The 16,373-nt window shown below is 55.1% G+C and overlaps 1 protein-coding gene across 1 annotated transcript; it reads right to left on the bottom strand.

The window, feature by feature from the left end:
- Positions 1 to 284: 284 nt before the first annotated feature.
- LOC116499081 (hippocampus abundant transcript 1 protein-like) lies at positions 285 to 12,977 on the bottom strand. Its single transcript, XM_032203693.1, has 12 exons — positions 12,817 to 12,977; positions 10,990 to 11,085; positions 9,743 to 9,805; positions 8,507 to 8,634; positions 7,914 to 8,028; positions 7,129 to 7,347; positions 6,508 to 6,621; positions 6,111 to 6,182; positions 5,582 to 5,694; positions 5,324 to 5,421; positions 4,587 to 4,753; positions 285 to 4,501 (listed from the first exon to the last, which is right to left on the bottom strand). Exons 1-12 carry the CDS (start codon positions 12,898 to 12,900, stop codon positions 4,292 to 4,294), a joined length of 1,479 nt encoding a protein of 492 aa, XP_032059584.1. The 5' UTR covers positions 12,901 to 12,977; the 3' UTR covers positions 285 to 4,291.
- Between the last annotated feature and the right edge of the window lie 3,396 nt (positions 12,978 to 16,373).

Here is a 16,373-nt window from a genome sequence, read left to right as displayed (position 1 = left end):
CATGCTCTGAGGAAGATCCGGATAGCTGCGTTAGCATCGGGGTGAATTTGAATTGATTGCAAGTACTTTTTATTCCAGAATATCTATAAGAAATTGGTGAAAATAACTGGACAAGTTGTGCCCACTGAGGAGAGATCGGAGCGACACGGCCGCGGGTGCAGACGCTTGCAGCCATCCCTTCAGCACAGCCCCAGGGGCTGAGACAAGTCCTGCGCAGAAGCACGAGGCTGACTCAAAAAGCCATCTGGTAACACCGGCGGGGGAAACTGATCAGAACAGAGAGCTTCAACACAACAGGAAAGAAGCAGTTTAATAAATAATCCATCCGAGGGAGAGATTAGCCAGTTCTAAACACAATTTGAACTAAAATAAATACATTTCATTGTTAGCTTAAAAAAGATACAGAAACGCACGCGATCATAAACAAACTTCAGAGAGAGCCATTCTTCGGTGCACACGGGCTTGCCACATGCCCCCACTTTATAGAGATGATAAAACGTTAGCAGCCATTCAAGTGCAAAGAAAAGAATAAAAACAAGTAAAAAGTTACTAATTTGCAAAAGTAACGGCAGTAGGGAAAGCAGTGGTTTAGTGCGTTGTTTGTTTAATGCAACAAGATCAATTTTTAAACTCCGTTGAGCTGCTGCCATTAGCTGTGGTGCTGCAGACGAAGGGCAATTAAGCCCGTTTTTGCCTCGTGTTTGGGGCATTGCTGTTACTGACCTGAATTACAGCTCCCTGCAGCCAGTCAGGTGCTGCCGCTGAACAGCCAGGCTCAGGCATCACACCGCAGATCAAGGGGATTTTCGGAAAAGGCTCTTTTAAAAAAGTTGCATTTTCATATAAAGTAACAAAACTTGGCAATGCTGAGTGCTCTGTACACGTGTTCCAGTCTCCCCACGCGACGCTGCAGAATTACCAGCCCTTCAGAATTAGAGATTCTTCATTCGGGTCCAGTAACTTCAGCTCTGCCGCAGCCTGGCCCAAGCCCTTCTCTCACTCACAAGGCAGAAGGGTGGCTCACGTCCCTGCGTCACGTCCCTGCTCCTAACAGGGAGTGGAGTCGCGGGGGGCTACGGGGCCCCCACCAAACCAAGGGAAAGGAACTCCAGAAACGTGGAAACAAATCCCTGCCCACTCACAGCGCCCACACGAGTGACATCTCTGGGGAGGGCGAGCAGCCCCGCTGCCACGGGCAGCCCCACCTCCAGCACAGGTGCTCAGCACCACAGGCTCTGGGGGCTCAGGACACAGCTTCCCCCGTGTGAGCCGGCCCCGTGCTGCCCCAGCAAAGGGCAGGTGCTCAGGTCACCTCCAGCCCACTACCTGGCACTATGGGACAGTCCCTGCGGCGCTCCTGTGCTGCAGAGGCACACCAGGGCAGGCGGGGCAGGTGAAGAGACCTCGGTGGTGGAGCCTCTCCAGCAGGCAGCCTGCAGCTGAGAGACGCCTCGGGGACCTGCAGCATCTTCTGGCCCCAGGTTTGGGGGCTGAAGAAGAGTCCCGGAGCACCTCAGGCCAGCTACTCATGTGCTGAGGACGTCAGCACCGCTGGGAACTCCGATATCTCGTGGTGACAGAGGACCAAGGAGTGGAGCTCGCCCGCTCCGTTCTGCTGCCCAAAGGGAACGGGAGCCGAGGTGCTGCCGGCAGCAGCAGTGGTGCCAAAAGGGAATGAGATTAGAAACGCATCTGTCTCGATAAACTATTAAATAAAGGAAAGGACTTTTAAAAATATATATCTATTTACTTTATAATATATAAATTACGCTCGTCTTTTTTGTAACGTTCCGCTATATTTTACCCGTGAAGCTGAGTGCCTCAGTGCGCGTGAGGTAACGATTCAGTGTCTCATTCCACTTCGTTTGTGTGTGAGGGACAAAACTACTTCAGTTCATTTTAATGCAGTGCAAATAAACGAATTGCCAGATTTACTCGGTGATACTCCAGCCTAAAAAAGCTATTTCTGTGAGCAATAGAGGTGGGGTTGTTGCCTAGCTCACGTGACTGGGCATTCTTTGGGAAAGGAGTGTGCTGTGCACACGCAGTGCAGCCCATCCCAGGTGGGTCTGGAGATGAGAGGCATCACCACACCGAGCTGGAGAACACTGGAGCACCCAGCACGCACTGAGACCTTCTGCTAGCTCTGTTCTCCAGCCCTGGAAGTGGATCCACGTAAGCAAACCCTCAGTGTCTGAGGGAGCTGCTCGCTGCTCGGACATAACCTACTCTCACCGTTCTGACTGCAGGATCTGGGTACCAGCCACGGTTCGCAGTAAACAAAACAGGAATGACTTCACTTGAACGTCTGCCTCCAGTGACCAACTGGTCCAGACAATTGGTATGCAGACAATATGCTATTAATTCAGCCCAGTCTAGGCAAGCAGGGATTCTACACTGTGAGTATCTGACAGGCTTTTAAGGGACATACGCAAAAATTGCAGGTCTCCATCTGTCCAGGGCCGGCAGTAACAGGCTCCCTCTGACAGCTCACGGAAGAGGTCAGAAGCTGAAAACACCCCGGGGCTCATGTCCCCTGCACGTTCCTGGGGCAGGCAGCCCAGCAGAAGGGAACTGATAGCGCTGGTCCCCACGCTCGTGCCTGCTGTGGCTCAGGGCACCGAGATCTGCAGGGTTGTCCAGCTGACATTCTTCATTAAATCCAGAGGCAAATGGCATCTGTGGTCAGCGCTGCACAGGCGCAGCACTGGCCACGATCACCCATTTGCAAAGAACCGAGACATGAAGTCAGAGCTCCCTTTTGGCCTTCCTCCTTTAAATTACCTGTCCTGAACCTACAGAGGATCGATCGCCACCAGAGAACTTGGCAGCTGTTACACAGATCCCATGACGAGACAGGACTATTTTTGGCCACTGTACCCTCAATTCCCTTAGCAACTAATTTCTTAAGTGTTCCCAGTTTGGCCTTTACTTCCCCACTGACTGCTCAATGCCATTACCTCTGATCTCACTCAAATGAGAACAACTGTTTTCTGGCCACTTCAGTATCTCTGTATCTATAAACGACCAAAGTTTCCCTGCACGTTTGCCTTAGCTCCTTCCATAGCACTCAAGTTCAAGTATCTGCTGCTCTTTTTAGGCTGAGCTGAACCCTGCAGCGGAGGTTACAACTTCATTTTTCAACAAAATGAAAGCCTTCAGAGCAGGCTCAAAAATGCTACGTGGAATCCAAACCTGCAAGTTCAAACCAATTGCAATCATCAACAGGCTCTTTTGGACCGAGAAAAACAAACCACACTCATTATTTAATATCAAGATGGCAAGAGTTTGGGGAAAAAAAAATCAACATGCTTCATAAAAAGTGCTCAACAGCTACTTCTCTGACCTTTCTCTCAGGAAGCCACGCTTTAACAAAGTGCTTAGCAGAGTTTGCTTGTTCCTCCAACCTTTCCAAGAACTATTTTCCAGTTCCACAAAAAGGTTTCCAAAAAATCCTTCTACCTACCACCTCTGGAGGTAGAGACAGACAAATGTTACATCACCGTAACAAAAACCAAGCCAAGCAAACCCACCAACCAGAAATACAAATGTTGTTGACCATCTAAGCATTTGTAATTCATAAAATTGCCTCGCTATCATCTGCCCCTTCCGTCTTGGGAATTAAGAACAAAACCAATTTCTTGTCTAAGCATCGCTTGGACCAGAACGGGCAAATTCAACACATTCTCAAGGAGCGAGGACCTACTTGCAGCTGTTGGCTGTGCAATCTTCCTCCACACACGCACAGTTTTTACTGGTGTATTACCGGAGCACGGGCTGCTTACACTGCGTAACAGCTCCCCAGCCTCTCCCGTGCTGAGGTTAGCCAGCTCAGCTGTGATGGGATCAGCAGCAAGTACCAGTTACATAAGGGGACGGGGGCATGTAACAGATGCCTTGTTTTATTCTGGCTGGCACATGAGTTAGTTCACATTAGAACAAAGACAATGCTAGCTCCTTAATTTTTCACTGGCGAGCTGAGGATTTGGCAGGTCACACCGTGAAGTTCAGTGTTCACAACAAGGGCAGGTTTGCTTTGAACAGCTATCCCTTCATGCGGAGCAGTTCAGTATCTCCCCTTTCCATCTGCCCCAGATGATACAATTCCATTTTTGCACCAGCTGGGTGTATTTGGCTTGAAGGGAAACCCTTTCCCTTCACATGAGCTGTTAGTGGTACAGTCTGTTACCTCGTTTCTTCTCGCCTCCCACCCTCTCTCCCCAGGCCCCAACCGGCTAAGTCCATCCTCGATCTGGAGTTGAGACGCAAGCCAGGTCCTTCCCTCCCAACCTCATACGCTGCTGTCCTCCAGCAGGGGCTCCTTGCCATCCGAGCCTCCAGCCTGCGGGCTGTGGGCATGGGTCTGGGCGCCGTTACTGTGTTTCTTGTGGCTGCCTGATCTCAGTGCAAGGTTGTGTTCCGGGATGAACAAGGCCACCAGGAGCGACAGGAGGACAGAACAGGCCCCAAACAGGAAGGGAGGCCCCGGGATAATGCTGCTCTGTAGGGCAAAACAGAGAAACGGTTAACGCTTAAAGCAAGGACAGAAGCAGCCCAACAAAACGAACGAAAGCCGAAGCGGTTACCTCATCCGTCGGGTTGGCCATGTTAGGTTTGGAGGCCTTACCCAAAGTTTCCACCTCAGCCATTTCATTCAACTCAACGTGGAAGAGATAGAAGACAAAGCCATAGAGAGCTGGCCCCAGGCCATTACACAGACCCCGAATTCCAGTGATCATCCCCTGCACTACACCTGGGGACAGAGTGAGGAAAAAACAGATTTGCCTCCAGCTTTCTGAGGATACTTATTTTATTTAAGGGTGCTTACTTACTTAAAGACAGTACCAAACATTCAGGTCTAGATTGTCACACACTCTGCAGATGAAGCGGTGAGCTGGCAATTAGTTTAGCACAATACCAGATTTCACAAAAAACAAGTAATGCTGTGCTTGTCACTTTCTACAATAAAACGAACGAGGAGGGCACATCAGCAGAACTTCGAGCTGAGTTGGAGTTTAACGCAGCCAGGCCGGAGGGCTCAGGGTCAAAATGGAAGCAGGTGAATGATCAAACAGCAGTCTCCTCTCTACCCCTGCCAGGCGACCCTGAACATCTGCATGCATTATTCAAGAATTCCCTCCCAAAGCACCAGCTACGGCCAAACACCAGGCAGTGTCATTGCCACCGAGTAAAAAGAGAGAGTCTGTAGCTGGCACAAACACTGCTGCCCGCCCCTCCGCCACCGATGCCAAGCAGTAGAACACTTGTGATCTGAAGTGCTGCTGGATGAGCTTGCCCATCAGACAAGTCATCAGGTACTTACCCTGTTGGTCAGGGTCTGCATTCCTAGACACCATGGCGCTGATGGCCGGGAAGGTGATGCTGGACATGGCAGCCACAGCCCCTGCTGCCCACATCATCCTTGGAGAGAAAGAGGCCGCAGTCAGGACGCAGGCTCCCGACCAGCAGCTGCAGACCAGCACCGCAGGCGGAGCAGCATCTCCCTCTGCTGGGGGACAGGGACCTGGCACCGAGGGAGAAACCTGCACACGCCAGTAAAGCAGCGTGGGCAAATGCTTACCAAGGCTGTGATCCGAAGCCATACCAGGCAAGCTGCAGGATCTGGAATCCTAGTCCCAGTAGGATGGTGTTTTTATTTCCTATCGAGCGCATGAGAATTCCCAACACTACTGTCTGGAAGTAAGAGAAAGATAGGTGCTTTCAAAGTAGGTGCAGAGAGATGACAATGCCAGAAGACAAGAGGACAGGAATCAGAGAACTCTTGCTGCCATCTGTCAAGCACAGGCACTCCTCCATTCTAACAACATCATGTTAGAAACCAGCCCAGTCCTTTTTATGGCAGTCAGAGCAAAATCTATGGAGTTTCACAGAGCAATGCGGGGCCACTTCACAGTTCACCACAGTTCGGTATTCAGCAACAAGAGCTACGTCCAAAAGACGAGAACAGAGGGACCACAGGTACCTGTGTGTGGCACTGACGATGTCTGTGTGGCCACAGGGATTTTGAGAAGTCACCTGCCCCCATTATCAGAAGCTTAGGACACTCTCACAACCAGACTGTTAGAGCACAGCCAGGCATCGCTTCTCACCTGAGCCAGTATAGAGAGAATTCCAACTACACCAATAAAGGCTGCCACAGTCTCAGAGGAAAAACCAATGACCTGTAGAAGGGCCAAAAAGGGACTTTTCAGGCAAGACATTTGTACCATGCAACAGAAGCCACTCCACCAATGTCACTAACATTTATTGACATGGCTTATCAGATACTTAAACATTAAACAACCATACGTTCCATTACCTCACCGAAATAAAATGCCTACAGAGTGGTCACATTTTTTAGGAAAGCTGGAACATGTCACTATTAATTATGGTTTCAGCTTTACCAAGCTATTTGCTAAGATTAGGTTCTTGTGTACATGCAGCTCAGACAATATTTCTAGGCCAGGTTTCTGCATTCAGAACCTTCCCTTATCACAAGAGACTGACCTGTCGCAGGTACAGGAAAAAACTGGAGTACTGGCCAGCTTCAGGAAGGTAGGAGAGAAAGACGGTGATGCAGATGAGCAGCACAGTAGAATCCTGACCCACTTTCCTCAAGGACTATAGAAAAGGGGAGGGAAAAAAAAAAAAAGTTAAAACCATTACATATTTTCCAGGTACAGAGAAAGCAGAAATGTTTAAGCTACCTTCTTATATCCAAGAAGTGAACGCTTGAACCAGACCAGACCTGCTTGTTTGGAAGAGCCCCCCATAAACACCTCGTGCTCATAAACAGCAAAGATCGCCCGGCATTTCAGGTGAATATGTGAACACGGTCAGAGCACACCAGACCAGATATTAAAATTACATCAACCTACACCCTGGAATGAGGAATTTTTGCAAGACTTCTGGAGCTGCTCTTAGATGTTCTGTAGCTACACAAGGTCAGTTAGAAGCTGCCAGACAGCTTTAGACGTGTGCAGTCTGCTGTCACTTTAACTCTGTCATGAGTACAGAGTGTTTACCTTCACCTTCTGTGGAATTCATCTTTCATTTGAGAGAAATAGCAGAACTAAAGCACCTATAAATATTACCAGAGTGCAGAAAATCAGCAGTAAGATTACTTACAGCAAATGGGTCTGCTTGTTCCCAAGAGATTGGAGCTCCCCAGGAGACTGGGCGCATTTCTTCTGGCAGGGATTCTGGCACAGCCAGTAGGATGAAACCAATATCCAGCAAAGCAACACCTGAAGCCAGCACAACCACCAGGGTATCACCATAGGCTTGGGAAAGGTATGCACCGATGGCTGGGCTTGTGACCAGACTAGCAGCAAATGTGGCTGACACCTGGAAGCATGAAAAATTAATACAGCCTATTCCTAGTAGAGCCTATTTTCTCCTCCACAGTAACCCGAGGGTGTTAATTTTGACATCTTTGATGGAGATAATCCAGGTGGACCGGGACTCCTGCACACAGGAAGATGGCACGTTCTCTTGGTGCAATCTAGGGTAAGTTCTAGCAAAGGGCAATTAAAACTATCCTAACAATTCATATCCAGTACTTTCAACAGCCCTATAGGAAGGGCACGATCACAGGCTGCTTGTACACATGCTGGCATCACAGCCTGACCTCTTCTGTGGTGCAAAGAAGCTGACAGACCACGGTGGTTTGAAGGCCAGGCAATGATAGGACTAGGATTCAAATCTTGGAGGAATTAGCTCACTCCCTGTGCTCAGTCACAGAGAAATGAGAACAGGGAGACTGTATTATCAGTGACGTGCCTATCATCTTGCAGCAGATACGGTGCTCAGGCTTGTTGTCAGTAAGTATCCCAGCCTAGTTTTATACCGCTCCTAACCACGAAGCCCCAAGTATTTCCTTCGAGAGGCAAGCCCGTTGTCTGGCTCCTTACCAAGCCATACGCCGTGCTGCGCTCATGCTCCTGTGTGATATCAGCAACGTAGGCAAAAATCACAGAAAACGTGACAGCAAAGACTCCGGACATGGAAATGACAGCAAAATACCACCTGAAAGAGACATTACCAAAGGCAAAGTTAGAGAACAAACACTTGGTGGAGTCTACACCTGCTGATTTACTGCCTCTCACGTATTCTTCCTTCTGTCCATCCTATTTCATTGCATCACAAAGGGTTCAGTAACACCGAGCTTCAGTCTCGCCGCCTATGAAGTTTTATGGCCTATTTTCCCCCTATTTTATGGCACGGCACAGGAAGGAAACATTCCTTGATAGCCATAACACACCCCTTAGGAGAACAGACAGCAGGTAAGGTAAGAAAGACTTCCTCCTGAAACTGAACCCTCTGGTGGAACTGGGCACGTGAATCATTCTCCAGGCTGAGGAACGGGGACGTGCCCAGGCTCCTTCTCCATCGGACAGCCACTGCCAGCTCACCCCCAAATGCAACACCAGCAAATCCTCCATCACCCAGCTTCACGCTCTCTCTTCTTCTAAGAACCTCTCGGTTGTAACAAGAGCAAACTCACCATGGACTGATCTTCATAAGGGGAATTGGCGCACATGTAAAGAAGACAGTGAGGAGGAGGAAGGATTTCCTGCCCCAGACATCAGAGAGAGCACCAATCAGTGGGGCACTTAGAAAAGAAAGCAAACCCTAAAAAAAGAGACAGAATGACAGAGAGAAACCCCCTAGTCAAATTCCGATTGTTGATAGCAAGAGCTTTTGAAGATTTAATCTGGAGATAAAAATAAGAGGAGACAATCCATTCCTATTTTCTACAAGCAGGCAACGTTACCAAAACATAACAGTTCATTAAACTGCTCGCATCCTTTTAATGGGAAACAAATCCTCTATCAGCTAGACGCTGCTAAATACCCCAATCACTTCCCGCTCTCTGCAGCTGCTCAGCCTGCAGCTGTGGTCTTCCCATGCACACTCGTGCAGCAGGGAGTCACCCTGCCAGTACCTAAAAAGATGCTGGCACAGCTCCATCACATTAACATCTGCTACAGTTCTAGGGAAAGCTTTCTCTCATAGCTGGAGATAAGACAGACCTGGCCAAGGCCATTGAACAATTTTATTTGTGCTTAATGCCTTTCAACGTCTTTCAGACCTGAAGTGGGCAGGGAAGAGCCTTTACGTGCCAAACTCACCTCCAAGGAAACCTCTCTGAAGCCATTTTTGAGATCCTTCTGCCTGAAGCAGCGCCCAGAAACCTGTCTCGCCGTACTCCTGAGTCAGAACACGTGGCTACCACCTGGTCAATGTGGTTGCCTTGAATTCTGCTCTGGGAATGCCTTCCTAGTTCAAACCACTGTGTTCACCTGCCGTACCACAGCATACTCCTGCTTTGCTTGGAGAGAGCCCAGCGAGGCCAGCTTAGTTCAGATGCCATTGATTTTTTGTTTTGTGATTCTCTGCAGTATGGTTACAAGGTTGATCTCATGCTGATTTAGAATATCTTCAGCTGAAACACACAGCTGCTACAGCCCCAGACCCACACTACCAAACAGCACACAATGCTGTAAATCAGCTACACGAGCTACCCAATCTTCCTGCTCTATCAACTCTTCCTTTCCATTAGGATCGGCAGTGAACAATCCACACTGAAATCTGTGCATCAAACACAGGTTGACATCAGCAAATAACATGGACTATAATGACTTGTCCCTCCTCACACTCATCTCAGACTAAATGCAAGGCCAGGCACTGGTTAGACTTCATTACAGGTGCCTGTAAGAGTGGGAGGAAAATTCTTTACCTTGACTCCATGAATCAGGCCATTCATCAGGAACGTATGCTGAGGAAAAGTCTGATGTAAGACCTAGGGGTGAGAAAAAAAAAAGAGAAAGAGCAAGCTGGCAACTTGTACAAGGTACCGACCCACTTCTGCAGGCACCTGACAGCCAGAAGCCTGGAAGAGCACAGCAGGGAGCACCCTATGAGAGCCCCGCTGCCGTGCCTCCACGTGGAGCTCTACCTCACCTCTCTGGTCTGTAAAGTATTCCAGAACACGTGGGCAAAGCTAAGCTTGTTGGAAACATACCTTTCTCCATCCCTATTCCATCTGATTTCCCACTGTTTACTACATGAGACCACAAAACTTTTCTGTTCTTCTCTCCCACTTTTGTACCACCTGTTTGATTTGCATTTTATACTACTAAGCTACCATTACACACCTCTACACATAGACAGCTCTTCACATAAGCAACAAAGTCTCCTTTTCTGTAGTTACCCAGGTATCAGAGGTCAGCTCAAAAACGTGCATGGCGCATAAGACTTGAGCACGAGCTGCCATACCACCACCACAAAACAAATTCAGGAAGCTGAGCAGTTGTCCTGAGGTTGCCCACTTGGAAGTTTCCAGCTTCTTAACCAAAGCCTAACTTTGTGCTGAACTGCGGAGCTGCCTTCGCTGCTGCTAACCACAACTGTTAAGTCCTGAGCCAGTCACTGATGGGACCTCACAGAGGGAGCACAACCTGACATGGTCGGGAACTGCAGGGAAATCAGCTCTGTGCTCAGCAGCCCAGGCTGTGGCAGTGGTTCAGCAAAAACCAGAGGCAGGGGATGTGGAGTGCCAGCGTAGGGCACAGGGCAGTCTTTGGTTAAGAAGTCAAAGCCTTGCTCAGCTTGCTCTCATTAAGCTCCCACATGCACTTTTGCTTTTTAAATACCTAAAAAAGTGATAAACAGCAGTACATTACAAGCAAGTTCTAGTAATTTCAGGCTTTTCAGATTTGTCAGTCCTCCTTTCTTGAAATCCTCCAAAAGCTTTCAGAAGTCAAACTCCTGCTTAACTTGGAGTAAAGCAATAAGAAAGAAGGATAGAATTGCCCAGAACCATTAGGAAAAAAAACACAACTGTAACTCCAACAGGAAAAAAAATCCACTACACCTTGATTTGTACTTCCTAACTCCCAAGGCCTGCATCCCTACCTCCACCCTCGGCATCCCAAGGTGGTCTCACGTCAGCACGAGGCAGCGCCCCCACGGAGACGCACTCACCGTTAGCATCGGAGTGGTCAGCAAGCCCCAGGCAAAGAACTCCAGGAAAATCACCACCACGGCATGGTACACGCTGGGCTCTCCGATCCCCTGTCGCTGCAAAACAAAGCTCATCGTTAAACAACGCACACATCCTGGGCTGGGACTCGAGACGTGTGGCTGGGCACCTAAACGCCAGCTCTGACCTCGGGTATCCTCGAGGTGATTCGCGACCGGCCAAGACAAACGCCCGCTGCAGCCTGCCCCTCCTGGGCTCTACCAGTCCCTGCCTCTCCTACAAAGCCAACTGCTTTTGTGTTTCTGTTTCTTCCTTCCCACCCCTCCTAAGAATTAGCACCTTTGACTCCGTTGAGCTTTCCCTAAAGGTGACTGAAGCCACCCTTCTTCCACCCCTCCACCATGCGTATTTTGAAGCGGCACGCGCGGAGATTCCGGGAGTTTAGGAGGGTGCCTGGCACGGTGGGAAAGGCAAAGCCCTCGGATCAGTTAAAAAACAAATGAAAACAACACAAAACCCCTCAAGGCCTTGCCTAACTTTCTTTCCTTAAGGATCTCACAGCACTTCTGGGGCAGCGTTTGTCCTCCCCTCACCGAGCCTCGGCTGCCCCTCGGCTGTTCCTGCGGCCGTGCAAACACGCCTGCAGTCCCTGGCTCGCAAGGAGCTGGAGGAAAGCCCCCCGGTTCCACTTGAATGACATCGGGGAACTGCACAGACCAGATGTTCAGGAGCACAGCGTGCTGCTCTAAGGGAACCAACTCCTCGTGTTAGCACCGATGGTTTGAACTCAGTGAGAGGCGTGTCCTTGCCCCGATGCATCGTTGATGAAACCACCCCAGCAATTCAGACAGCTCCCCGTGACTTGCAGGGTATCCAGGAGGCAAAAACAAACTCCCATCAGCCGCACAAATCCCAGACCCAAAAGGATCCTGGATCTGGTACAGCAAACCTCACATCCAGGGGCGTTTCTTCCAGGCCCAGGGAAGGAGCTTTTCCATTAACGCGCTCACAACCAACTGACGCTTCGCCACTGTGCTGGCGATACAGAAATCGTTCCCTGCGCCACACCAACCCGTGCCTTTACCCCCACCTCACCTCCTGCACTCCCTGCTGAGGGACACCCGGGGCAGGAATTCAAGGAACCCGGCAGGTGAAGAGCAGCGTCTCCCCCAGCCCAACCCCCGGTTCCCACAGCCCCCCCGCTGCGGCCACACGGGGAGCCCGGGGGGGGCCGCGAGGGAAGGAAGCCGCTGTGCCGAGACACCGGGCACGGGATCCGTGAGAACGGCCTCGGAACGGGCTGCCTCCAAAACCAGTCAGCAGCTCCGGCACGGGGGGCTCCCTGCCCGGGGGGCGGCCGTCAGCAGGAGGCGATCCCCAGCAGGGGAGGCTCGGGGCCGGTGATAGGCACGGGGCCGTCACCCCCTCGCTCCCCCGGCCGCTCTGCGGAGGGCAGCGGCGCCCCCGTCCCCCCTCCCGCCCCGCCTCTGGCACGGCACCGACCGAGCCTCCGGGCTGTGGGGGGGAAGGCAGGCACCGAGCCCAGCCCAGCCCGGTCCCGGTCCCGGCCGCACCCCGCCGGGCAGCTGCCCCCGCACCGAGCGGGCCCGGGGCTCTCCAGGCGGGCCGGGGGCAGCTCGCCCTGCGCGGGGCGCTACCGAGCACCGGCCGCGGGCGGGCGGCGCGGGGCGGCCTCGGGGCCACGCCGGGGCCCGGCGGCAGGCGCGGAGCGGAGCGGCCGCCCCGGGGGCTCGGCGGCCCCCCCCCGCGGCCCGAGCCCCCCGGCCCCGGCCCCGGCCCCGGCCCCGGCCCCGGCCCCCGCCACTCACGCCGGCCCCGTCGCGGATGACGATCTTCTTGGCCAGCAGCACGCTGCGGTTGAGCCGCTTCTTCTTCTTCTTCTCGCCGGTCATGGCGCCGCCGGGCCGCTGCCGTTACCCGGCCGCCGCGGCTGCCCCATCCTCCCTGCGGCGGGACCGGCCGGGCCCCGCGGGGGCGGCGGGGGAGGGAGGGGGGCGGGGGGGGGGGGAGCTCCGGGCCCGGGGCTGGCGGCGGAGGGCGGCGGAGGCCGAGGGAGGCCCGGCCCGGCCCGGCCCGCAGGCCCCGCCCACCCCGCCCCGCCCCGCGGCCGCGCCCCCGCCTCCCGCACGATGGCGGCGCCGAGCGCTTCCGGCGTCCCGCCGCCACGCGCCGCGCCCCCGCGCCCCATTGGCCGCTCGGCCCGCCGCCGGCCCGCCGATTGGTCGGCAGAGGCGAGGGGGCGGGGCCGTCCCGCCGGGGCCGTGACGCCGGGGCACCCGCAAAGGGGGCGGCGCGAGGCACGACGGGATGCGGCGGGCAGGGCCGCGGGGCATGCCGGGAGGTGTCCCCGCCTCCCCCCCCGTGACCGCCGGCGGCCGCCATTTTGCCTGGGGGCCGCGGGGAGGCCGTGGGGCGATGGCCTCGCGTTCCCCCTGCGCCCACCGGGGAAGCGGAGCGGGGGCGGCTCCCGGCACGGCCCCTGCTGCCCGCCCGGTGGGGGTGGGGCTCGGCGTCCCGCAGGGCTCGCCCCTCCCTGTGCCCCCCAGCTTGTACAACGCACCGTGCCCCACAAGCACCGTGCCCCACACCCAGTGCCCCACACACTGACCCTGCCCCACGCCCCGGCCCTGCACGGCTCCAGCCCTGCCCGGTGCTCGCTGTAGAACAACCCCACGCCAGGGCCCTGCCTGCCAAGCAGGTGGGCGCTGCCGGGGTCCCCGGGTGCTCGCCCCAGCCACCCCTGCCCGCTGCCGTGCCGCAGGATCTGCCCTCGCCACACGGCGAGGGGATGGCGGCAGCGGGGCGCTGCTGGGCAGGGGGCCAGCCCCGCTCACCCCGAGCCCGCTGCTGGGGATTCGGGGACACAGCGGCAGCCGCGGGCCTGGGCTCGGTGCTGCCGGGGATCGGCACTGCCGCTTGCGTGTTTGGCCGTGTGCGCACGTGTCCTCCTCTCCTAATTAATCCTTCATGGATTGGGGAGTGCTTTATGTCGATTCCCCTAATGCGGTGCCAGAGGTGTAAGGAGATTAATTAGGCACGGCTCAGCAAAGTTATGCAAATCGCGGGCAGTGGCAGAGCGGGGTGCCGGCACCGCTCCTCCCAGTCGCCCCCGCACCGCTCCTGCTCTGGGGCCATGGGAGCGGCGCGGGGCAGATGTCCCGCAGTGGCACGGCCCTGGGGGTGCTCTCAGGGCACTCATCCAGCGGCTCTGCCGTGACAAAGGCTGCAGCCATGTCCCCTGAGAAGTGGAAATCAGCCCTGCCTGCTCAGAGCCCTGGCCTGTCCCCCAGGGCTTGTTCCCGGCACTGGACGTGGTGGCCAGGATGGCCCCAAGGCAGGGCAGGACCCTCCCCACGGGGCTGTGGGGTGACGAGATGCTCCCTTGTGCCAGCAAGGGGTTATGGTCTACTCTTGGCTCCTGGAGGCTTGCCTTCAAGTAATGATTAAAAGCAGCCTGAGGGAAAGCCCTTGATGTGAAGCTAACTCCCCAGAGCCTGAGACCAGCTGGAAACGAGATGAAAATAATCCCCTGGCCACCGGGGACCTGTGCAGGAGAGGGGAGCAGCCTGAGCCCCCGTGGGCTGCAGCTGTGTGGGGGCTGTGGGGGCTGTGCTGGCTGCATGGGGGGGGGGGGGGGGGGCCCTGCTGGCTGCATGGGGCTGTGCTGGCTGCGGTGTGGCAGCTCCGAACCCCAGGGCCCAGCCGCAGCTCTGCGGGGTGATTGTTCCTCCACTGCTGCAGCGCCAGGCTGGCGTGCCCCCCGTGCTCCCCCCGTGCTCCCCCCGTCCCCACAGCACTCTGCACGGGGCGTGCGGTAAAATGCTGGTGACCTTCACGGGACCTCGCGTGTGCCAGGAGCGTGTGTGGGGACCCGTGGGGACCGAGCCCTGTGGGGACCGAGCCCTGCTGGGTCCGGGCTGCAGCCACCCCAGGAGCACGCAGGAGCCCAGCTTGTTGCAGCGCTGTGCAGCAGTTTAAAAACAAAAACAAGGAGGGCGGAGAGAGGCTGAGAGAAGAGAAGTGGTTCCTAATATGGCAACAGCAAATGTAATTCTATTACCTTGATTTATTGATTGCACTTAGAGCAATTACTGGCTTTCACCCCGTCACCTGCCAGGGAACAGGAGACAGCAAGGAGAAGGCAAGACAAAGGCGGCCGCGCGTTGCCCAGGGCACTGCAGGCCCCGGGGGAGGCTCGGGTTGTGTTTGTGCAGGGCTGAGGGCAGGGCGGCCGCCGAGCCCCTTTGCCGCAGAGCATCCCGCACAGGCGGAGCGGGTCGGAGCAAACCCTCGAGAGGCTCAGTGGGAACACGGGGCTGGGGGGGCAGAGCTGGGCATTACGGCTTGGCTGGGGTGGGCTGGGGTGGGCTGCACACAGGCGAAGCCCCCGGGGCACAGAGGCAGCCAAGCAGCTGCAGGTGGGGGCTGAGGACCCCCACGGCCCCATGCCCTAGGCTGGAGCAGGCGGGCGGCATCCACAGCAAAGGAACTTTCCAGCCGTGCAAATGGAAAGGCAGAGGAAAGAAAACAGCAGCCAAGGGTGCTCTCAAAGCGAAGAGGCGGCTCTGGGCTCGGTCCCCGATGTATGAGAGTCATGCCGAGAGCCCCCGGCGTGGCGCGGTGCCCCACTGCCTCGTGTAGACGGGGCTCGTGTCCCTCTGCCTGTGCTGTGGGTGGATGTCGTGGGCTGATGCCAGGCTCGACAAGAGGTCTGAGTCCTTTGAATCCCTGGAAAAAAGCAGCAGCCCTGAGGCTGGAGGAGGGGAATGTTACTTGATTGTTTTGAGGTCAGAAAGTCCCTTTAAGATTTTTTTTTTTTCTCTCTCTCTTTCCCTGCTTGCTGCAGATGCTGGCAGAGAAGCAAGAAAATGATTGTGCTTTTTACTGCCTGAGCCCTCCAGACAGATATAAACAAGCGGGAGCCAGACCTGGCTTTGGAGGCAGACAAAATCAGAGTGAATAAGACCACTGGGTTGCGAGGTGCAGAAATAGGCCAGCCCCATTGTGCAGCACAGCCTCCCGCAGCCCCCCACCCCCCAGGCAGCCCCAGGCGCCCCGCAAACGCTTCCTGATGATGAAGATGTAGAAAAGTGGACAAAATGTCCCTGTTGCAGCTGAAGGCGTCGGCTGGGGGCTGCTGGTCCTTTCCAGAAGCCTCCTGCTCGCCGCTCAAGCCGATTGCCACGCATGAGCCGTGCACCCCTCCCTGCCCCGCTCGCCCCGCGGTGAGCCCGGGACCCGGTGGTGGCGGTGGTGGTGGTGGCTGCCCGGCGAGCCCGGGGGGCTGCAGCCAGCGGGGTCGGAGCGGGGCACACGGGGAGCCCCCCCAGCACAAAGCCGTGCCTGGGGCTCTGTCGGCCGGTGC

The sequence above is a fragment of the Aythya fuligula genome, chromosome 26, assembly GCF_009819795.1.
Source record: "Aythya fuligula isolate bAytFul2 chromosome 26, bAytFul2.pri, whole genome shotgun sequence".
Classification (NCBI taxonomy): Eukaryota; Metazoa; Chordata; class Aves; order Anseriformes; family Anatidae; genus Aythya; species Aythya fuligula.
Note: the sequence above shows the minus strand (reverse complement) of the source record. Positions and strands in the feature narration are given on the sequence as shown.

Excerpts from the sequence above, each read along its gene's own strand:
- LOC116499081 (XM_032203693.1), bottom strand. The coding sequence starts at position 12,900 with ATGACCGGCGAGAAGAAGAAGAAGAAGCGGCTCAACCGCAGCGTGCTG. Across the intron at positions 5,422-5,581 it reads GGCTTCGGATCACAGCCTTG|GATGATGTGGGCAGCAGGGG; the intron begins GTAAGCATTTGC and ends TTTCTCTCCAAG. Across the intron at positions 4,502-4,586 it reads TGGCCAACCCGACGGATGAG|AGCAGCATTATCCCGGGGCC; the intron begins GTAACCGCTTCG and ends TTTGCCCTACAG.